The sequence below is a fragment of the Eleutherodactylus coqui genome, chromosome 2 (genome assembly GCF_035609145.1).
Source record: "Eleutherodactylus coqui strain aEleCoq1 chromosome 2, aEleCoq1.hap1, whole genome shotgun sequence".
NCBI classification, from domain to species: Eukaryota; Metazoa; Chordata; class Amphibia; order Anura; family Eleutherodactylidae; genus Eleutherodactylus; species Eleutherodactylus coqui.
In genome coordinates, this window is record NC_089838.1 from 192033370 (window position 1) to 192057529 (window position 24160).

Genomic DNA, 24160 nt, shown 5'->3' on the forward strand with positions numbered 1-24160 from the left:
CCCTCTGGACATAGAAAAGATAAATAAAAAGCCACACCAAAAAAAAAAAAAAAAAAAAAAAAAAAAATTTATATAATTAGCTGGTAGTTTGAGGGTTTTCCAGGAAATTTCCTTTGATCATCTGTGGACCACCACTCAGGACCCCGGCCGATCACCTCTTCGGGCACCTACTGTCAGCACCATAATACAGTGCATGAAACAGTAACAAGTTGTTCTGACTTCTGTGTAGTTGGTGGTGCTGGTCCCATCAAAAATTAGAGAGAGCTGTGCCTTCAGTTACCAGCGCCAGCCATAGGAAGTTGGAGCTAGCTGCTTCTGCTCCTTTAACTGTGTTGTGGCGCCGATAGCAGGTGTCTGAAGAGCTGATCGGCTGGGGTCCCAAGCGGCTAACCCCAGTTGACCCAACTATTGATGACCTATCCTGCAGATAGAAAAGATCAGGTAGCAGCATCAGTAGGTGCCAAAAATCCAAATGAGTTTATTCTCCCATAAGTAATACAAATAGTGCAGCGATGTTTCAACCAGCGGTTTGGTCTTTATCAAGCCGCTGGTCGAAATGTCGCTGCACTATTTGTATTACCTATGGGAGAATAAACTCATTTGGATTTTTTGCACCTACTGATGCTACCTGATCTTTTCTACTGAACTCCCGGGACTGGTTCCACCTCCTAGTGGCTTTTGCATCATAGTCGTGCCCCACCCCTATGGGGATTTTTTAAAGTGCTGCTGGTGAGACATATTTTTCTCTATCCTGCATATAGGTCATCAATAGAAAAAAAAAAGTTTTGGGGCATATAAAAATGCAAATTCTTCCCAGGATAAGCAATGTCAATACTGCACTTAGTAGATGACAAATTCCTCAATACTCGTAGTCTAGGGTTTAAGTACAGATCAAGACCATACAGTTAAAAAAAAACAAAAAAACACCCCACACATTTTCCCAGACAGACATTCTATGAAGGCGGCATCACACAAGCATAGTTTTCTGTGTTTTCGTACGTGGAAAGATCCTGCTCACAAAATGCGGAGACTAGAACAGATTACTTTCAATGGGCTCACTTTTTTGTGTGTGCAGTTCGAGCAGGCAGGGAAAAATAAATAAATAAATAATATATATATAAAAAAATAGAACCTGCTCCATTTTAGGGAGGGGGGGGGGGGAAGAAAAAAAAATTCTAATCAGAATGATGCACCGCTTTATTGTTACACTGTTTCAATCATCAGAATGTTACAGGTTCTTAATAGAGTCAGTGTATTTAACAAGACTTCCAACAATTAACATAAGATTCAAAGCTGAAACTCCAGTTGAGACGTGACAATTCAGCACTTAGTTAAATGTCAACACTTAGACTGCACTGTGTTCCTAGTTAGCAAACTGTTGAGTTCATCAGTATTCGTCATCTTCTTCCTCTCCACCATCTCCAGAATCTGTTCCCACTTCTTCATAGTCCTTTTCCAGAGCAGCCATATCCTCTCTAGCTTCAGAGAATTCCCCTTCCTCCATGCCCTCTCCTACATACCAGTGTACAAAAGCCCTCTTTGAATACATGAGGTCAAATTTATGGTCCAGTCTAGCCCAGGCCTCTGCAATTGCAGTCGTGTTACTCAGCATACAGACGGCACGTTGAACTTTGGCCAAGTCCCCTCCCGGGACTGCAGTGGGAGGCTGGGAGTTAATCCCCACTTTAAAGCCAGTAGGACACCAGTCAACAAACTGGATTGACCTCCTAGATTTAATGGCAGCTATTGCAGCATTTACATCTTTGGGCACCACATCTCCCCTGTATAATAGACAGCAAGCCATGTATTTACCACGTCTGGGGTCACATTTAACCATCTGATTTGAATATTCAAAGCAAGCATTAGTAATCTCTGGCACCGACAGTTGTTCGTGGTAAGCCTTCTCTGCCGATATTATAGGGGAGTAGGTTACTAGTGGGAAGTGTATTCTAGGATAGGGCACCAAGTTGGTCTGGAACTCTGTTAAGTCAACATTTAATGCACCATCAAACCTTAAGGAGGCTGTAATAGAGGACACTATTTGGGCAATTAATCTGTTAAGGTTAGTATAAGAAGGACGCTCAATGTCCAGATTGCGGTTGCATATATCATAAATTGCCTCATTGTCTACCATGAAGGCACAATCTGAGTGCTCCAGTGTGGTGTGGGTGGTCAGGATAGAGTTGTAAGGCTCCACCACTGCAGTAGAGATCCTGGGGGCAGGATAAACTGAGAACTCAAGCTTTGATTTCTTTCCGTAGTCAACAGACAGACGTTCCATCAGCAGAGATGTAAAACCAGAGCCTGTGCCACCTCCAAAACTGTGAAATACCAGAAATCCTTGAAGGCCACTGCACTGGTCAGACTGCAGGAGAAAGCCAAGAGTTATGCTTCAGTTAATATAGATTAAACAGGGGGGGGAGGAATATATACATCCACAGGTAAGAAAAAAAGAAAAAAAAAAAAAAACATTTACCAGCCAAATACCATGCTTGCCTGTGTGAAGAGAGCCTTAAGAAGGTTAAATTGGAAGTGTGGGTTTTACGGGTAATTTAGCCATTAAATAAAGGCACAGGAAGCCCAATTACCGATGACTCTGTTCATGCCAACTAACCTTCCCGGTGGAAACCATGCGTAATTCTGAAAGAAAGGTTAGAAAGAACCCAAAAGTAAGAGCAAGAGACCTACAGAAGATTTTACAAATTTAGGACCCCTTCACATGTCCACTGCCAGAAACGCACTGAACAGCAAAATAAAATGTTCTAACAGGAAAATCTAATAGCAACTGTCCATGATCTCAAGCTGCGATGTTCTGTGCATCACCCAAGTCAGTCTACTTAACCAAAAAGTAACTTGTGTTTTAGAATGTCCAGGCAACAGCCACTCGTTAGGCCGAATCCACACTGGCAATTTTCTTAGTTTGACTATGCTACAAATCGCATGCATGTAGAGCCAATGCTTTCCAATTGGTTCTTCCAAACAAGCGATGTTTTATAGCCCGTAACATTGCAAGACTGCAAAATTGCAACATGCTCTATACACCCACGATTTGCAATGTTTTCTAGCCCATGTTTCCCTATATTTTTGTGGTATCACATGAAAATACATTTTGTCATACAATGCAACTTTTACAGTAGGAAATCCTACTGAAAAACCCTTAGCTGCAACACACACACACACACACACACACACACACACACACACACACACACACACACACACACGTCTCTTCTTCATGTCCGTCACTCGTCTTCAGTCAGCCTTTCCTTGATTTGAGGATCAAAATCCCTGCCTCCAGGAAGGGCTGGCTGTGATTGGCTGAGCCCCTGGTGCTTGTGAACCAATCACAGCCAGCCCTTCTTAGAGGCAGGGATTTTGATCCTCCAATCCAGGAAGGGATGCAGAAGACTGAAGACGAGTGCCGAACGTGAAGAGACTTGTGCTGGAACTGAAAGTGCTTAAGTGGTGTATTTTTTTGTTTGTTTACTGCAGACAGGGCTTGTTTTCAGGGTAAGACTTATATTTCAAGCTCACCCACCCGGGAATCCTCACAGGTAGGGCTATAAAGTTGCACAACTTTATAGCACCACAAGAATCACGTTATTGCTGCGAGAAAAAACAACAATATCGCAGAAACCACCGATGCGATTTTGTCATGTCACTATCGTGTCGCCTGTGTGGATGCAGCCTTAATGTTAGAATTGCTAAAAATGCTGAGGCATGGCTTGAGGAGAGCTGTGCATGCAAGGCAACTCAGCAAGGCTAGTTTCACAGGGGCAAGTACGATATTGAGCCATGAAACCTGGCCTGATATTGTGCTTGGGAGTGTGCAGTGTCCCTATGGATGCAAGGCGTCTGTCCAAAATGCCTCAATGTTGTGAAAGTCTTATTCGCTGCTACAGGAAACATTTACTATGAGCAATTGCAGATGAATAAAGGGGGTGGGCGAAGCTACAGGATATCAAGTTCAAGAACTCCTTATTTTCATGCTGCATTGTGGATGTCTTTCCACTAAAGACAGTTCGGACAACTGTTACATTTAACTAGGTCGAAGTCTCAATTATAGACAACCAGAACACATAAGTAATCAATGCAGAAAGTCAAATAATGCTAGAGAGTTCACCACTTACAGCTGTATTACGGCTGCTACCCATACTCCAGAAGACAAAACATGGACATTTTACTTTAGGCAAGGCCAGTACACATACTGATTAAACTCAAATGAAGTTACTGTATGTGTGCCGTTTAGGATATAATTTAGTCTTAGCCCATACCCATCAATGTTAGTGGTGTTGAAATGTAATACCACGCATTCCAGGTGGAAAGTTTCTGAAGAAAGCAGCCATGTGTTTTTAAGCCTGTACCACCCCCTTAGGGCATCTTCACACTAGCGATAAAAGTCATGCGATTTTTGTGAGATGCGAGAGTGAGTGAAAATGCAGAATTATGAAACCTGTGATATTCAATGGTTTCTTTCAAAGTTGCAATGTTTTCACTCATGTGATGTTGCTGGAAGCAAAAAAATAAATAAATAAATAAAGCGTGCACGTCCTATCCTGCGTTTTTTTTTTCGTATTTTTTTATCACATCGCAAAGCACAAGCTTGCATTTGTGCAATGCGTTTTTAACATTAAAAGGTCCAATTGACTTTTTTTTTTTTATTTTAAACACCAGAGTGGAAAAAAAAAAGCAAGACAAACACAAGTGGCAGCGATGTTTTTGCAAGAAAAAGCACCGCGGATGCTCAAGCATCTCATGTACGAAATTGTGGTTTTCTTGCAGCGATCACCAGTGTGAATGAGCCCTTAGAAAGGGATGTGGTTTAGGATAACTGTAAATATTGTCATCTTGACTGCACATTGTAACTAAGCCCATGAGATGCTACTGCAGAGACCACATTCAATGGCCTGATTGTACTTGCCAGCTTTCGCACTCTGTCCAGTACCACATCTATTAACTCTTTGCCAATTGTGTAGTGCCCACGAGCATAGTTGTTAGCAGCATCTTCTCTCCCTGCAATTAGCTGCTCTGGATGGAACAAGCTCTTATATGCTCCAGTTCTAGTCTCATCTAGAAAAAAAAAATTGAATTAAGTCAATGTAGTTAATAAGAGTTTATAAGAAGTAGAGGAGTTGCCCATCTCAACTATTTTACTACTTTTGGGATAATTCCTAATTGGCATTAACCCCTTAATGACACTGCCCTTTTTTCTTTTCCCCTCCCTCTTTAAAAATAAATAAAAAATAGTAGTAACTCCTTTCTTTAGCCATTGATGTAGAAGTATGGGGGCTTGTTTTTTGTGGGGAGAGTTATATTTTTCAATCATACCATATAATGTACTGTAAAAACCTAAAAAATTGCAAGTGGAGTAAATTAAAAGATGATAGTCCGCCATCTGTTTGTGGGTCTTGTTTCTACGGCGCACAAACTGCAAACAAAAAAACGACAATAACTTTATTCTATGGGTCAGTACCATTACTACAATACCAAGACTTGTATAGGTTTTTGCTGTACTATTTTTTTTCAAAGACATTTATTTTTTTAATTATATTTTACCACCATCTTCTGCACGCAATAACTATTTTTCCAATCGACATAGCTGTAAGAGGGCTCATTTTTTGCGGGACGTCATGTAGTTTGCATTGGTACCATTTTGGAATAAATAAGACTGATCGCTTATTGCATTTTTTTCCTGGGAGACAGGGTGACCAAAAAAAAAAAAAAAAAAGGCATTTCTGGCTTTTTTTTAATTTATTTTTTTGGGATGACGTTTACCGTGCAGGGTAAATAATGAGTTACTTTGATAGATTGGACAATACCAAATTTGTATTTTGGTTTAAGGATTTAGATTTTTGTTATAGTTATGGCAAAAAGGATGGGGGGGGGGGTTAAGCCTTTATTACCAATTGTGGGGAAAAAAAGCAAACTTTATTGATCTTATTTCTACATTCTTTTTTTAGTCCTCCTATGGGACCATAACTTGCGATGCTTTGGTCGCTCCTGCAATATGATTTAATGCCATAGCATTACATCATACTGTGATCGGACAGGCAGCCTATCAAGCTACCCCATGGGAATGGCTTGATAGGCATACTGCTAAGACAGCCCTGGGGCAATTCAGAAGGCCCCCAGCTGCCATGACACTGTAATCTCATTGTGGGGTGAAGGGGGGGGGGGGGGGGGGGAGGGCTGTACGGGAGCCCCCAACTTAGAATTGACAGCGGAATTTAAATCCCCCCAAACTAAGGGCTAATAGTACTGAACAGCTGCGCGGCTGATCGCAGCTGTTACTCGCAGGTGTCAGCTGTAATAAACAGCCAATGCCCCTGCTGTATGAAGTGTGGCCGCCCCGCGATCTCTCTTCATACATACGCCGACCACGCAGGATGTAACTGTACGTCCTATAACGGGAAGGGGTTAAATTCCAACATCGGTAAATGTTCTAGATTTACTTTGTAGCTACAGGAGAATATACATAGAAAATGGTGGCCTTTTATGATCTTTGAAATAAGTTTAAAGGATAAGGTTTAGGTCAAGTTAAATACCCTTTTTTATAAAGACAAAGTATTATAGATCCTTTATTGGCTAACCAGAAAAGTTATTTGCATTCCCTCCCCCCACCCCTAATTGTTGCTGTACATTATAAAACTTATCTCAGTAGCTGAAGCAATGTTCTTCAGAGCTACAAGGTGTATGTTACCTATGACAGTTTCTTCTAAGTCAATGAACACCGCTCTTGGCACATGCTTTCCTGATCCAGTCTCACTGAAGAAAGTGCCAAAGGAAGAGTCTGATGATTGTCTGGTCTTCTCGCCTGCTAGAACACCATCTGGTTGGATTCCGTGTTCCAAGCAATACAGCTCCCAGCAGGAGTTTCCAATCTGAACACCGGCCTGGCCTACATGGATAGATATGCATTCCCTCTGGAAATTAAATACAGAATGCCATTTGGTGCAAGTCACAAGCATTGTGCAATCCGATCGTTCTATTAAAATAAACCAGTATAAGAACAGAGCTTGGCCAGACCAAAATAATGAAAGGACCAGATAACTGGAACAACCGCTACACCCAGAAGACACCCCTAGACTTCAATGGAAGTGTAGTGGCCTAGTACATGCTTTCCTTGCCCCCTCCATAATGTCATACATGTAATGTCTTGTTGCACTGTGCAAACTGTCTTTTCATTCTGGTAGGTGTATTGCACAGCTACAGCATGTGATGGTTAAGTGTCTACAATGCATGGAGACTGTAAATGTATCAATTCTACCCTGTCACGAGGTAAGAGGCTATAAATGTGAGTGCTTGAGAGCAGGAAAGAGTTTCATCTTGAGTGCCATCTTAAGACCCATCTGGAGTCACATGGGGCACCTTCAGCCCCCATGTATGGAGGATGGAAGAAGGAGAGATTTCCCATGTATGAGAATCTACATGAATTGTATGCGAGTCCCAGAGAGAGGGAAAGAGCAGTTGTGAGCAAGTGCGCTTCAAGGCCCAGTGCAGAGGTACTCAATCGTTTGTTTTACACACCCAGTGTCCTAAAGTCGGGGAGTGCCTGGTGAAGGTACTCTACAGTCATTGTTCACAATCAAGTGTCTAGAATTCTGAATCCTGCTGAGTGGAGGTATGCATCTTTATTTGGACATGCACGGGTTGATCTGAAGTCTGGGTCACCGTGTGGAGGTACTACTGTCAAGTTTATTGACTTTGCCCGAAAAGTCTCTTTTTCAAAGTGTTCCTCGCAGTGTTGAAGTTTTGCAGTAAAGTGCTTCCAGGCCCCGAGCGATCCTGGGGACCTGAGGTACCTAACCCCTTAGTGTAAGCCCTATCGTAAAACTACGTCCTGCTGTTGCAGGACGTGTATGGAGGGAGGTAGCGGCGCTACCTCCCTCCATACAGCGCGGGCATCAGCTGTTTATTACAGCGGACACCCACGGGCAATAGCTGCGCTCAGCCGTTCGCGGCTATTAACCCTTTAAATGCCCTGAACGCTGTTCGGGGGTCCCGCACGGCCCCCCCGCGGTGAGATCGGCGGAGCCGTGCAGGTGTCATGACAGCCGGGGGCCTAATGAATGGCCCCAGGGCTGCCTTAGCAGACTGCCTATCAAGCCATCCACACAGGGTGGCTTGAAAGACTGCCTGTCAAAAAGCAGTATGACGTAATGCTATAGCATTACGTCATACTGCAGGAGCGATCAAAGCATCGCATGTTAAAGTCCCCCAGGGGGACTTCAAAGTAATGTAAAAAAAGGGAGTGAATTTCTTACCGAAAATTCCTTTTTCCCCCGAGTCATCCTGACGGCAGACATGGAGGTTGCACCTTGACCTTGTAGGGACAGGAAGCAAGAGACTTTAAAAGGCTCCTCCCATCTCCCATTCACCAGTGTCTTCTAACTTACTTACATGGACATGTCGCGGTTAACCAAGGAAGATATTTATTTGCTCCGAAAAAAACAACATGGTTAGTTCTATTTGAACATAAACAATAAGAGGGTAGCTTACCCGGACATAACACAAGATAATATGCACAAATTTTCCGCATAAAAGGAAATGTCCACCATAGGAGCCTCTGGGCTACTGGTTCGTGCCCGCGTAAACGTTTATATAAACGTGTGAATTTTTGGGAGGGAAATACGTGCCGTCAGGATGACTCGGGAAAAAGGAATTTTCGGTAAGAAATTCACTCCCTTTTCCCGGCGTCATCCTGACGGCAGACATGGAGTATACCAGATTAACTCTTTAGGGAGGGACCACTGCCTGCAGGACCTCTCTCCCGAAAGAGAGAGATCGGAGGAGAGGTCCGCAATCGGCCTGTAATGTTTTGCGAATGTGTGCAGGTTGGACCATGCGGCTGCCTTACAGATTTGGTCCGGCGTCGCCATAGCCCTCTCTGCCCAGGAGCAGGATACTGCCCTGGTAGAATGGGCCTTGAGTCCTTCCGGGATAGCGCTGTTGCAGGACGAGTAGGCCTGCTGGATGGTGGATTTTATCCGGTGGCTAATGGGTCTCCTAGAAGCCGCTCTTCCTCTGCCTGGCCCCTGAAATTGAACAAAAGACAGTCAGCCTTCCTAAAAGGATAATGTCTGCTCTGGGTAGCATAGGATGGCCTTCCTTGCATCCAGGCTATGGTAGTCTCTTTCCCTATCGTTTTGGGGATTTTGACAGAAGGATGGGAGAATAATTTCTTGCTGTCTGTGGAATTTTGAGGCTACCTTTGGAAGAAAAACGGGGGTCTGTGTTTTTTTTTTGTATGACCCCATCGTCCTGGCTTAATAGGCAAGACATCTTACAAGATAGGGCCTGGAGCTCGCTTCCATGCCTTGCTGCTGTGATAGCTACCAGGAACAGTTTTAAACGTGAGGAACCTAATTGGAATCTGATCGATAGGTTGAGGGGGTCTTTGGAGAACTAGGTTCGGGTCCCATGGGGAAGGGGGAAGGCGTATGCCAGACTGAAATCCCAAGTATGGGAAAGGGCGTCCAACCCCTCGGACTTGTCCCTCGGATCTAGGGAAAAATAGGCGGGACATTCTGAATTTTTGCTGCTCGCAAACAGGTCCACCTGTGGACTGCCCCAGGTTTCTGTAATGAGACGAAATTCCTCTTGATTCAGAGACCATTCCCTGGGGTCTAGGCCTCTTTGACTTAGAAAGTCATCTGTCAGGATCTGGGATCCTTTGAGATGGACCGCTGTCAGGGACTGTACCGTGGACTCGGCCCATCGGAAAATCCAGGCTGTTAATTTCAGCAGGTGGAAGTTTCTGGTGCCTCCCTGGTGGTGAATAAGTGAAACGGAGGTCCCGTTATCCGAGAAGATCTTAACATGCTCCCAGATGGCCCTAAGCTCTCTGAAATGTGAGGTCTAGGCACGCAATGTCGGACCCCATTTGCCCTGGAGCAAACGCTGCCCAGCCAGGCTGGCTTGCATTGGTGACTACGGAGATGAAGGGCTCTGTCACCCATGGGGACTCCGCCTCTAGGTTGCCAGTTGACCGCCACCAGCGGAGGGACCTTGTGACCGCTGATGACACGGGCATTCTGCAGTCCAGAGAGGTTGTTGCCCCGTCCCAGTTGCCCAGGGTGGCTCTCTGTAGCGTCCTTGGGTGAGCCTGGGCCCAAGGAATAATGCCGACACAGGAGGTCATGAGGCCCAGGAGCCTCGTTGCGTCCCTAATCGTTATTTGTTTCCTCTGGCCGCATTGCTGTGCTGCCAGCCTGAGGTTTCCCTGCCTGGGTGGAGGCAAAGACAAGGTCTGCGACACTGAGTCTATCTGTACCCCCAGGAGGTCTTTCGCGTCTCGGGGAGAAGACTAGATTTAGGGAAGTTAACTATCCACCCCAGTCTCTGACATAGGGAGATGATTTGGCTGGTATCCTCTTTGAGGATCTTCGGCGCGGATGCCATTACCAGGAAATCGTCCAGGTATGGGACAATGTTTATGCCTGCCACCTGGAGATGCGCCACCATCTCTGCCACCATTTTAGAGAATATCCTGGGTGCCGTTGAAATTCCGAGGGGTAGGCACTGGAATTGAAAATGGTGTACACGGCTGCGCATCCTGATGGCAAACCGCAGGTACTTGTGATGTTCCGACAGGACTGGGACGTGGTAGTACGCGTCCTTTAGATCGACGGTACTCATAAAGTCCCCTCTTTTGATCAGAGTTACTGCAGACCTGATGGTTTCCATCTTAAACCTTTTGTAGGTAATCAACCTGTTCAGGCCCTTCAGATTAAGGATCATCTGAAACTGTTGTTTTTTTTTGATCAGAAATAGGGGTGGGTAGAACCCCAAGCCCTTTTCTACTGCGGGGACCTGGACTACCGCCCCCATCTGTAGCACCTTAGAAATTTCATTTCTAAAGATACCCTGCAGGGCGGGGGATTGCGTGGGGGCCGGGAAAGCTCAATAGTCTGCCCCCCATCTGGTACTTGCCTACAGAGGAAGGGGTTGTTTTTGTCTTACTCCTGCCTCCTTTGGGGTAGGACCAGTACCCCGTCTTTCCTTTGCCTCGGTATGGCTTGAAGGATGGCTGAGGTTTGTGGGGAAATCCCGTTCTTGCTTGGTCCGGGAAACTGTGGGTCCTGTCGGTAGCTCTTTTTAGGATCTCCTCCAAGTCCGCGCCAAAGATGTGCTGGCCATGAAACCGAGATGTTACACGGCCTTCCTTTGGAAGCCATATCTGCTTTCCATGTTTTCAGGCAGACCGCCTGTTGCTGATCTAAGTAGAGGCATGCATTCCAGTAACGCATCTCTAGGGGCCTTCTGTTTACTCTGGTCGTTGAGTTCCCCCAATCAGAGGAACATCGACCTCGCCACAGAAGTCGCTGCGATATTGGACTTCAGCGTATAGGCCGTTGTTTGCCAGGCTCGTTTCATCCAGGCATCAACCCTGTCCATCAGGTCTTTAAGATGAGGAGTCCTTGAATGGCAGGGCTGTCTTTTTGGCCATTATGGCCACCTGTGCCCGATGCCGCGCGCGACCGCGCTGGCATGCCTGGAGGAGAGAGGCATCTGAGCCTGTGGCCCGCTGCTCTCCCCAGCTGAAAACAACTGCGCTGAGCTGTGGCAGAGGAAGGAGGGGGCCCAAGGACCTCTGGTCCGCCGCTCCGACGGTGAACCCTGGGCAGTCAGACCTGTGGCCCGCCGTGCTCCCGGACCACGCGTAGATGCTCGCGTCTTTCTCCGCAAAGCGGAGTCCCTCTTTATATTCGCGGGACAAATAGAGGTGTTTGTCCGCGCAGCGCACTCATCCCTGATTACTTTCTTCAGGGTATCATTAACCGGAAACACTGTGCGGTTCCTTGGTCTGAGCCCGCCGGACATGTCGTCCTGTACGGACCTTTGCTCGACCACATCCTCGACCTTCATCGTATCCCTGACTGCTTTGATCGGGTCAACCAGGTCCCCCGATGAGAAATAGTACTTTTTATTCTCATCCCTGGCGTCAGGGGGACGGTCAAAGAGTTCGCCATTTGACAAGTCGCGCAGGGATTGCTCAAACTCTGAGCTCGTTAGCGGTATGTGGCTCGCCCTTTTAGCGGCCCTTCCTTCCCGCTGAGCTGGGGGGAGACTGGAAATTGATGCCCGGACCTCCTCTCTAACCAGGGATCTAATATCTTCCCTGAATGCGGCCTGTTCATCCGTAAGGATCTTGAAGGTACAATCGGGGCATAGCGGCTTTTTTAAAGACACAGAGCGCTTTTCCTGTGTTTTTTCTTTAGGTCCTGTTTAGACCGAGTGGATTCCCCGTCCTGCAGAATATACATGCATGCACATAAGGGAAAACCCCCCACACAATGGTAAATCCCTGAGCATAACATTCGTGCAACAAGTAACACTTACAGTTTGCAGGGCTTCCATCTCTGGTTGCTTTGTAGTCATGATGCAGAAACGCAGGCAGAACCAGATTAGACAGATGAATCCTTCTCTGAAGGTGTGCTGTCAGTGGAAGCTTGTCGGGGGGGGTCTCCATTTTCAAATATCCCGCTGTTCCGGGTCAGCTTGACGGCGTCTGACGTCACCGCGTCACGCCGCGTCATTGGCTCCGCCCCCCAACACCACGCGCGGCCGCGCCGGCATGCCTGGAGGAGAGCGGCATCTGAGCCTGTGGACCGCCGCTCTCCCCGGCTGAAAACAACTCCGAACTGGAAGAGGAAGGAGGGGACTCAAGGACCTCTGGTCCGCCGCTCCGACGCTGCGGTGGTGAACCCCGGGTGGTCAGACCTGTGGCCCGCCGTGCTCCCGGACCGCGCTGACTCTCCGGAGGGGAGGTAAACGGGGAAGCAGCCCTGTGGACCGTCAGCCCCACTTGTCAACAAGATTCCTCTTGGGAAGGTGAGAGGGGAAGCGGCCCTGTGGACCGTCAATCCCGGTTGTTATCCTGCAGCTCCCTGGAGGGAGCTCCTCTTGCATGTCCCTGTAGGGACAGGAAGCACTGGTGAATGGGAGACGGGAGGAGCCTTTTAAAGTCTCTTGCTTCCTGTCCCTACGAGGTCAAGGTGCAACCTCCGTGTCTGCCGTCAGGATGACGCCGGGAAAAAAAAATCAATAAAGTTTTTTTAATTGTTAAAAAAAAAAAAAGTTATAGAAGTTTAAATCACCCCCCTTTTGCCATATCCATTATTAAAAAAATCAAAATAATAAAATAAAAATATGTATTTGATATCGCCGCGTCCGTAAAAGTCCGATCTATCAAAGTAGTGCATTATTTTTCCCGCACGGTGAACGTCGTTTGAAAAAATAAATAAATAAAGAACGCCAGAAATACACTTTTAGTTACCCTGTCTCCCAGAAAAAACGCAATAAAAAGCGATCAAAAAGTTGTATGTATTCCAAATTGATACTATCGGAAACTACAGGACATCCCGCAAAAAATGAGCCCTTGCTCAACTACGTCAACGAAAAAATAAAAAAGGAATTGCGTGCACAAAATGACCGCAGAAAATAATTGAAAAAAAATTAAATATCTTAAAAAAAAAAAAAAAATAAAAAAAAAAAAAAAAGACTACAGCAAAAAAAAATACCATACAAGTTTGGTATCGTAGCAATCGTACTGACCCATAGAATAAAAATATCAGGTCATTTTTGTTGCAATTTGTGTGCTGTAGAAACAGGACGCACCGAAAGATGGTGGAATGTCGTTTTTTTTCCATTTCTCTCCGCCAAGAAGTTTTTAAAAGTTTTTCAGTAAATTATATGGTACAATAAATAGTGCCTTTGAAAAATACAACTCATCCCGCAAAAAACAAGCCCACATACAGCGACGTCGATGGATAAATTAAGGAGCTACGATTTTTTAAAAGGGAGTAGGAAAAAACAAATGGGAAAAAAGCAAAAAAGCTCCGTCACTAAGGGGTTAAACTATGCGTGGTAAGTGCCGCCATGACCAGCCAGCATCTTGCCATCTCAGCTCCTAAGCGCATGCCATGTGTCTGGGGTCACCCTATGGGATGCTGCAGAAGAGCCTTTAGAACGATCAAATCCCCATGTGAGAAGGGCTGCAGGATTGAACACCAGATACCTTAATGGCTCCAGGGATGAATAGAAAAAGCAAAAATAAAAAAAATCCTGTAAAACAAGTGTGAACAGTATGTAGTCAATGTTTAACTACTTCTGCAGGTGAGGGGTTCCTCTCCATGGAGACCCCCTAAATGATCAGGCCCAATGTCCACAGGCGAATTTAGTTTGCGGAACCCACGTGGATGATCCGAAAATAAAGCTGTCCATAGTGATGCATTAGCGTCTGCAACACAATTTAAAGCATGCGGATGTCATTTTTTTTTCCTGACGTGTGAATTGCATGTGCGGGACAGCAGCTGACGGCATATAATGCTGGTGGAGTCACTGTGCCCCCCTTCCCTCCCATCGCTGGCTCACCTCCCGCTGTTCGCAGTGGAAGGGGTAGGGCAGAGCTAAGCTCCCTCCCCACAGCCAGCAATGGGAGGGGACAGGGCAGAGCCTAGCCCCCCCCCCCCCCACCCCCTCCATTTGCAAACAGCCAGAGGGGAGGAGGGAGTTTAGCAGTCATGCCGCTACACTACCTCCCTTCTCCAGCTGCTGTCATTGGCTCCCATAGGAGTCTATGGCAGCCGCCAAAGTCCAGCCAGGAAGATAGTTTAAGGACTAACTTTTTTGCCCGGCGTAAAAGCACCACTTTTACGCCACAGGATTATGCCTGTGTGATCTGATGCATTGGAATACAATGCATCAGATGGTAGCATTTTTACAGCCAGACGATATACACTTGTGTGAATAAGCCCGAGTCTCATGTGTATAGGGTGCAGTCACATATGCAGATTTTGGTCAAGTTTAGTGATGCAGTGTTTGGAAACAAAACCATGGGTGGATCTGAAAAAGTTGCATCCATTCCCCCCCCCCCCCCTCTTTAAATGACCCACCCCTGCATATGTGAAGGTACCCAAATACAGAGACCTGTCAGCAGCTGTAGAACAGAGCTACATACATCCAATGATATTCATTAAGCACACATACTTACAAGTGGAAGGTTTTTAAAAACTGCTGAACAGATCAATATACTACAAGTAACAGACTGCAATCAGCATGTGTCACTATACCATTCTACCCTCAGCCAGGATAGTAGACGGGACCCAACAGGGTCTTCATGTGACAGGATGCGACCTTCTAGGGTCTTTTAAACATATTTACATCTCAAAAAGAACTACAACCGAGCTCTTAGGGCTAATTCCCACAGACAGATCTCTGCCATGTTTCACACAGTGGAATGCAAGGCGTTATCCCACAGCTAGTAGGTTCAGTAGAAGCTAATAGCTTTCTGCCTTTCAGTATTTACGCTGCAGAATGCTACCGCAGAATTCCACAGCGTGAAAGAAAAATCACGTTCTAAGTGTCGTGGTAAAAAACGGAGCCGCCTTCCATTGTAGGAAATGGAAGCAGTCCGTCACGCAACGCTTCCGCTGTGAGCGCAGAATCGTTTGATTACACGTCACTGCGGCAGATCCAGCAAGGCAAGTATGGGGTATTTCGGAAGGGGGGCACCATGTCAGATTTCACTGGCAGAGTCCAACACAGCCGTGGGCAGGAGGCATTAGGTTGCGCTCACACTGGACCTTTTTGAAGCATTTATAAAAACATTCAACCTCCCACCTCTCCCCCAAAACTAATCAGATATAAGAAAACCCCTGCATACCATGATTGCTCTGTTCTTCACTTAGCAGCCTTCCAAACTAAACAAATTCTCAGGAGGACAGACACACATCCAGCTGCTACCTATACATTTATAGTCATCTAATAATGTCAGCTGATGGAACCGGGCTGCAACTTTAACCCCTTAGGGACCTTTCACACAGGACGGAATATCCTGCACCAAAATCAGCACTTTAGTAGTATGGATCTGAGGGCGCATTCAGACGACCGTATATCGGCCGGGCATTCACGCCGGCCGATATGCGGCGCCCCTCTCTACAGGGCGAAGAGGCTGGAAGAGCCGGGAGCAGTGCACTGAGCTCCCGCCCCCTCTCCGCCCATCGGCACTATTTGCAATGGGAAGGGGCGTGGTGTGGGCGGAGCTCAGTCATGTGAACTTAGCTCCGCCCCCACCCAGCCTCCTCTCATTGCAAATAGTGCAGAGGGGTGGAGAGGAGGTAGAGAGGGGGCGGGAGCTCAGAGCACTGCTCCCGGCTCTTCTAGTCTCCTCCCCCTGCAGAGAGGGACGCCGTATATCGGCCGACGTGAATACCTGGCCAATATACGGTCGTCTAAATAAGCCCTTAATGCGGAATTGCAAATATCAGAATTAAAAACGTATTGCATTGCACAAAAATCGCAGGTTCGTGCATTGCGATGTGATGAAAAGGAAGCTTCATAGGGAAAGATGGGCTAGAAACTAAATCGCAAAATAAAGAATGATAGGACATGCTGCAATTTGTTTTTCTCACGCCAAATCGCATAATAGGAATGAAACAATTGAAAATCATTGGTTTCATAATTCTGCATTTTCACTCACTCTCGCATCATGCTGACGAAAAAATTGCTTGAGAAAAGCTGTGAGTTTGCCGTGATTTTTTCGCGGCGGTATCGCAATTGCCAGTGTGAAGCCTCATTTCAAACAAGCATATATTAACTCTATATTTGGTCTATGTTTTGCAGACCTTGAAACCTTAAACAGACGAACGTGTATGCAGAAGGTTTTTGTGCGCGTGAAAATCACTTCCGCAAAACATGATGAAGCGAAGCCATTGAGTTCAATGATTTGGTTTTCACAAGCATGTTTCTTATGCGATATTCCTACACACGAGAAAAGATACGCCTTGCCCTATCTTTCTCCTTTTTTTTACTTTGTGCCCACCGATAGAAGGTGCCTGAAGAGCTGATTGGCCGGGGTCCCAAGCAGCAAACCCCAGCCGCCCAACTATTGATGACCTATCCTGCATGTAGGTCATCAATAGGAATATGCCCGGAATCCCCTTTAAGAATGCACTTTCTTCCTAGGAAAAACAATGTTCACAATATTAGGGCTTATTCAGACGACCGTATATCAGCCGGGTATTCACGCCTGGACGATATACGGTGTCTCTCTCTGCAGGGGGAGGAGGCTGGAAGAGCCGGGAGCAGTGCACTGAGCTCCTGCCCCTTCTCCGCCCCTCGGCACTATTTGCAATGGGAGGGGTGGGGCGGAGCTAAGTCCTGAAACTTAGCTCCGCACCCTCTCATTGCAAATAGTGTCAGGGGCGGAAAGGGGGTGGAGAGGGGTTGGAGAGGGCACGGGAGCTCAGAGCACTGCTCCTGGCTCTTTCAGCCTCCTCCTCCCCCTGCACAGAGGGACACCGTATATTGGCCGGGCGTGAATACCTGGCCAATATACGGTCATTTGAATAAGCCATACGATGACAAATCTCCCAATACTCATAGTCTAGATCAATACCATTCAATTAAATTCATTAAAATAAATCACATTTTCCCAGAAATCCTATATATGAGGGCGGCATCACATGGGCATATTTGTTAGAGTTTTTGCACGTGGAAAAATCCTGTACACAAAATGTGGAGAATTCAACCTACTGATTTGAAGGCATCTCCTTTCTTTTTGTTGCACTGCGGTTCTAGCGGGCGCAAAAAAATACAACCTCACCAGTGTGAAGGCACCCTAAGCATAGTTTCACATGGGCGATCACGATTTTGCAACTACAAAATTGTGTCTTTGCTCCAGCGTGAAAACCGAGCCGATATACGTTTGTGTGAATGCAGCCTTAGGCTGCATTCACATGAACGTATATCGGCTCGGTTTTCACGCCGAGCCGATATATGTCGTCCTCATCTGCGGGCGGGGGGAGGATGGAAGAGCCAGGAGCAGGAACTGAGCTCCCGCCCCCTCTCTGCCTCCTCTCCGCCCCTCTGCACTATTTGCAATGGGGAGAGGCGGGGCGGAGGCGGGACTAATTCTCAGCACGTAGCCCCGCCTCCTTTCATTGCAAATAGTGCAGAGGGGCGGAGAGGAGGCAGAGAGGGGCGGGAGCTCAGTTCCTGCTCCTTGCTCTTCCAACCCCCCCCCTGCAGATGAGGACGACGTATATCAGCTTGGCGTGAAAACCGAGCCGATATACGTTCGTGTGAATGCAGCCTAAGAATACAGCATTCATTGATTCACTGCAGGTGGAATCTTTGTAGTAGTCAAGTGCAATATTTGTTTGCCCACTAAGAATAATCTAAGTCACATTCCACCCCACTAAGTACTTGACCCCTCCCACTTGCCACACCCAGGATGCTTTAAATTGGGCCAAGCACTGACAGCTTTAGTTTGGAGCAGGCAGTTGCTGAGTAGTCCTCTGGGTTATTGCAGTGGGAAAACATGGTGAGTTGGATTACTAATGGTTTATGTTTGATTTTAAAGGGGCAAAAAATTAAAAATGAACGTGGTAAGAACTGTTTAGTTTTAGGCCGCTCTCACACATCTGCTTATTGCTGTGGTAATTGTGCAAGAATGCTCCCATTGTTTTCAGTGGGGCCTTGTAGACATGCTTTTTGAATGTGGTGTTTTCAGCACGGTCTGCCCTATTTTATGGTTTCTTTTAATGCACCTCATCATGGGTGCAGTTAGAATGACAGTAAAATTGTGGCAAAGCGCTGCAGTCATAATTGAGGTGTTTTGTTGACACTGATAGTGGCCTTAGTTTCTCCCTACTCTGCTGCTGCTCTTTGGGCTGTGGCTGCTCCATTCCTGCTGCTATCTTGTTACTGAAATCTTGAAGGCCATACACTCCACTACAGGCTTTAACTCATCTCTTTGTAAACCAGCAGCATGTAGGGACCATTTTTGCTTGGAAAGTGGCTATTAAGGTCACCTTCACACTTGGATAATGGTGATCACGTGACTGGAAACCGCTCACCGTGGCCCTGTCAGTGCTTCAGGCTCTCTGCTACCTTTAGTAGCCAGGAGATTTTAAACTTCCTGGCCCTCCAAAGCTTCTGCACTTGCATCTGCCATTTTGGCGATGGGCACATGTGCCAAAGCTGGGGAAAGGTCCACAGATAAAGATCCTGTCGGGAACATCGCTGGAGGCCTTGTGTAAGTAATTCCACCATGCCTCACGGTTCGGATCCGTGATGGGAGGTGACACTTTAGCTTTTTTTTTTTTTTTTTTTTATATAAACTGTTATGTGATCATGTGACCAGGAACCGCATACAGCTGCTCCTGGTGACAGCTCTCAGCTACTCATACTAGCTGGGAGCAGGGAGTTTTTAAGTTTCTCGATCCTTTGCATGAGACATAATAACGTCCTGCAGAACCAGAACGCCTAGAGACATCGCGGAGGATGGGGGGCAGATCCAATCCATAAGGGGAGCTGATACTTTGTACACATCAATGAGTTATATGTACTAAAAAGTGGATGTGTTTCTTCCACTACAGAAGCATCAGTCAGTGACTGCCGGGCGACCTCTGGCACAGCACAGAGCTACAGGGTCCTAAAAGCCCCTGATCAGCTCTCCCAGTGACTGTCACTACATGGGATGTTTTTCCCTGTTACTGGGGCCCCAGCTACAGTAGAAAAATGTCAAATAACCCCCCCCCCCAAAAAAAAAAAACACATGTGAATGTTCCCCAGAGGTTTTATATGACGCCATGGGGACATTGATGGTAAAAAAAAAATACTAAGTAAAAAAAAATACTAAGTAAAAAATTTACAGAAAAACAATACATGCATACCTAAGAAAATAACCCAAAACCGTCGCTATCTGCACCCTGTAATCCAAAACCATAAATATTATATTTTAAAACATCCAACAAAATGAGGAACCCGTTGCTATACTTTATTTTAGCAGAAGTGTACTATTTAATAAAAACTATAAAAAAAAAAAATCTCTTTAGCTTTTTTACCCCACCACCCAATAAAACTGAAAAATGAAGGGGGAAAGCCAGTGAAAAAGATACTTTAAAAAATGGCCATGTATATCACGGGGGGGGGGGGGGGGAGAAACACAGCAAAAATAACTTTGTTAGCTAATGGAAAAAAATAAAGCAGTAAATTTACTACATGGGTAAAATCTCTAAAAAAGTGTGTGGTCCTTAAGGTACAAAACAGCCTGGTCCTTAAGGGGTTAAATCATTGTTTTTAATATGAATTGCAGTGCATTAGACCCTAAAGTAATACAGCTGTTACATTGGAGCAGGATTGGGGTAAAATCTGATTCAGATTACATGTGTTTTGTACAATAGAGGGAGTGCATCTCTATACATATTGGCCAAGCGGGAGTGCAGATGGGCAATGCCTGCTGGGAGCTGTACTGTCTAGAGCATGGCATCCAGCCAGATGGGATATTTTCTAAGGACACAAACACTGCAGATTCCTCTTTTGGGACCTTCTTCTTTGAAACCGGAGCAGGAAAACATGTGCCGCGAGCGGTGTTTGTTGACTTGGAACCAAGTGTTATCGGTAAGATGCATGCATAGGAATTCAGAAATCAAACCCTGTATTATCTTAAAGCTTCAATGGGGAGTGTGTTTGTTTTTTTTGTTTTTATATTTAAAAAAAGAGAAAAAAGTTGCCTATACATAGCTAAATCCACCCCCAACTTCTGTTCACCTTATAGTTTTCAGCTTGTTGGAGGGTCTTTAAAGCTGTGATACTGCATATATTACCATGTAATGAAACGTCTTTGCCTTCACCGTGCTTCAGATGAGATCAGAACGGGACCCTACCGCACACTGTTCCATCCAGAGCAGCTTATCATCGGCAAGGAAGATGCAGCCAACAACTATGCCAGAGGTCACTATACGATTGGAAAGGAGATCATTGATGGCGTCCTGGACAGATTACGTAAAATGGTAATTTGCTGTTTGTAGGGAAACCTGCAATAAGATTGTATTCTTGCTGCTGTTGGAGATTTGAAACAGATATCTACATAGCATAAATTTCTTAATATTTTTTTTTTTTCTGAAAAACCAGAATTTCCTCAACACTCTTAAGCACTGACTTGTAGAACCTCCTTGCATAGGAGCACTTGGTTCTACATACTAGAAACACAGCAAACTTATGGCAGCAAAAGACCACATTGTCCATTTAGCCTAGCCTTCTATTTCATTGTTTCTTATGTTATATTTACGATTATCCCAGGCATGCTAGAATTCACTTGAGTTTCTAACCATGTTTGGATGCTTTTGTTTCAGGCACTTACTACTTTTCAGTAAAAATAAAATGGAACTCCTGATGCTTCAGACTTTTTTTTAATGTATTTAAATTTTTAATCCTGCCACCCCTGTTGCTGCTTTGTTCTAGGCTAGACACTGTATTCTGTCTTTCCTTGATTCGTTTTGTACTTGGGACTTTCCACCATTCTTGTAGTCCATCTTTGGACTTGTTCTATTTTATCGTCCTTTCTGTAGGTGAGGCTTCCAGAACTGAACACAATATTCCAGATGTGGTCTTATAAGCAGGATCCCAATCTCCCTCTTTCTACTGGTTATACCTCTAGCTACGCACAAACATCCTACTTGCTTTCTTTGCAGCCTGACTGCACTGTGTACTTACTTTGAGGCTGTCGGACACTAGAATCCCTAAATGTAATGTGCCCCATTCACTGGAGGTAGCTCTCTAAATCAGTGGTGTCATCACTACTTGTACCCCTGCAGGTGTTGGATCAGATGCTTGGATTTTTCTAACACTTACGTTTTTTTGTGTGTTTTGAGGCTGCTAACTTGGTGCATTCTGGCTGCTGCCTTGCCCAAACTGCATACTAACATTCATTTTTGACAACTGTTTAAAGAATGATACATCTGTACTGAGAAGATGGCATGTAGAATGCCATAATCTCATGCTTCACAATGCATTTGTGAATGTTCTCAGCAAGAGAACCCAGTACACTTGGTTAGCCATTAAAAAGTAGATCTACAAAGACATGATATAGCGAGCTTTCAAGCCTACATGAGGTTGTTCAGCCTAAAGAACTCTAAGTAGGTTTGAGAGCTTGATAGAACATCATACAAAGGCATCACATCTACAAGATCACTTAGTTTCTTCAGCTGAGAACACTCACTCTTTGCTCTACTGGCTAAGGGTGCATTCAGACGACCGTATATCGGCTGGGTTTTCACACCCAGCCAATATACGGCGTCTCTCTGCAGGGGGAGGAGGCTGGAAGATCCAGGAGCAGTGCTCTGAGCTCCCGCCCCCTCTCTGCAATGAGGAGGCAGAACAGGGGCAGGGCTACATTCTGGGGAATTGGCTCCACCCCATCCTGCCTCTCCCCATTGAGAATAGTGCAGGGGGGGTGGAGAGGGGGCGGGAGCTCTGAGCACTGCTCCTGGATCTTCCAGCCTCCTCCCCCCCCCCCCCCTGCAGAGACGCCGTATATTGGCTGGGCGTGAAAACCCAGCCGATATACGGTCGTCTGAATGCACCCTAACACTGTGCAAAACTTTTTTTTTTCACAATCAATTTTACACTAATATATTAAACAAATCTTTGCTTCCTTTTAAACTAATTGCTGTCCTTTTATTTGTGCAGTCTGACCAGTGCAGTGGCCTGCAAGGATTTCTGGTATTTCACAGTTTTGGAGGTGGCACAGGCTCTGGTTTTACATCCCTACTAATGGAGCGTCTGTCTGTTGACTACGGAAAGAAATCAAAGCTTGAGTTCTCAGTTTATCCTGCTCCACAAATCTCTACTGCAGTGGTGGAGCCTTACAACTCTATCCTGACCACCCACACCACCCTGGAGCACTCAGATTGTGCCTTCATGGTAGACAATGAGGCAATTTATGATATATGCAACCGCAATCTGGACATTGAGCGTCCTTCTTATACTAACTTGAACCGACTAATAGGACAGATAGTATCCTCTATTACAGCCTCCTTAAGGTTTGATGGTGCATTAAATGTTGACTTAACAGAGTTTCAGACCAACTTGGTGCCCTATCCTAGAATACACTTTCCGCTAGTAACCTACTCCCCCATAATATCGGCAGAGAAGGCTTACCACGAACAACTGTCAGTGCCAGAGATTACTAATGCTTGCTTTGAATATTCAAATCAGATGGTTAAATGTGACCCCAGACGTGGTAAATACATGGCTTGCTGCCTATTATACAGGGGAGATGTGGTGCCCAAAGACGTAAATGCCGCAATAGCTGCCATTAAAACCAGGAGGTCAATCCAGTTTGTTGACTGGTGTCCTACTGGCTTTAAAGTGGGAATTAACTACCAGCCTCCCACTGCAGTCCCGGGAGGGGACTTGGCCAAAGTTCAACGTGCCGTTTGTATGCTGAGTAACACGACTGCAATTGCAGAGGCCTGGGCTAGACTGGACCATAAATTTGACCTCATGTATTCAAAGAGGGCTTTTGTACACTGGTATGTAGGAGAGGGCATGGAGGAAGGGGAATTCTCTGAAGCTAGAGAGGATATGGCTGCTCTGGAAAAGGACTATGAAGAAGTGGGAACAGATTCTAGAGATGGTGAAGAGGAAGAGGATGATGATGAATATTGAAATTTAATATGCTATGAAAATTTGTATCTGGCAAACATACTCAATAACTGGTTAAGCATTGTAATGTGTTAGCTTCACAAGTCTCTACTTCCTTGACTGTATTTGGCAAGCATGAATGGAACAGAATAACTGGTTAAGCATTGTAATGTGTTAGTCAGGAAAGTAGTAGAGCATTGTGAATCTGCTTGCTTATAGCAGTCCCTTACAGGGAATATGTAATGTTTAAAGATGTTAATAAAGAGACATTAATTAGTTTGTGTCTGATCTTGTGATATAAAGAGTTGTTGTCTAAGGTTTTTTTCTTTTGGTCCCATACACAATATGTTGCCAGGTCCGCTTTTAGACAGACTGCCCATGGGCAAAATTAAAAGTAGATCTTGCTGGCTTAGATGAAAAGGAAGGGGGTAGGGGTGGAGAGAATCACACCATGTTCTAATCTGATTGGAATAGATGCAAAGTCAGCCACTGTGAATATCAGATGGCATGTGTGCTCTCCCATGTTTTTCACCCAAATTTTTATAGGTGCCACCTAGGTTTGTCCATCTGAGTTAGACCATACTTGAGGGTCTACTTAGGCCCCACTCACACAATGGATTTCGCAGCACATTTTATGCAGCATCAGTGGAAACCAGACCAAATCAGCAGTGAAATCTCCTTCCTAATGTCACTTATTTGAATTGGATCCACTCTAAACTCTGTT

General features: G+C 45.5%; 2 protein-coding genes across 2 annotated transcripts in view; one reads left to right on the plus strand and one right to left on the minus strand.

The window, feature by feature from the left end:
• The window catches only part of LOC136612052 (tubulin alpha chain-like), a 55942-nt gene extending 32246 nt beyond the window's left edge, over positions 1-23696 (plus strand). The window contains exons 2-4 of the mRNA XM_066592130.1: positions 20193-20409; positions 20653-20801; positions 22480-23696. Coding sequence (XP_066448227.1) covers positions 20235-20409; positions 20653-20801; positions 22480-23460 — 1305 coding nt within the window. The 5' untranslated portion in view covers positions 20193-20234 and the 3' untranslated portion in view covers positions 23461-23696. The remainder of the gene's footprint in view (positions 1-20192; positions 20410-20652; positions 20802-22479) is intronic.
• On the minus strand, positions 1329-6968 carry LOC136610052 (tubulin alpha-1B chain-like). The gene is made up of 3 exons (XM_066589318.1): positions 6701-6968; positions 4922-5070; positions 1329-2365 (listed from the first exon to the last, which is right to left on the minus strand). Exons 1-3 carry the CDS (start codon positions 6966-6968, stop codon positions 1388-1390), a joined length of 1395 nt encoding a protein of 464 aa, XP_066445415.1. The 3' UTR covers positions 1329-1387.
• Positions 23697-24160: the final 464 nt, after the last annotated feature.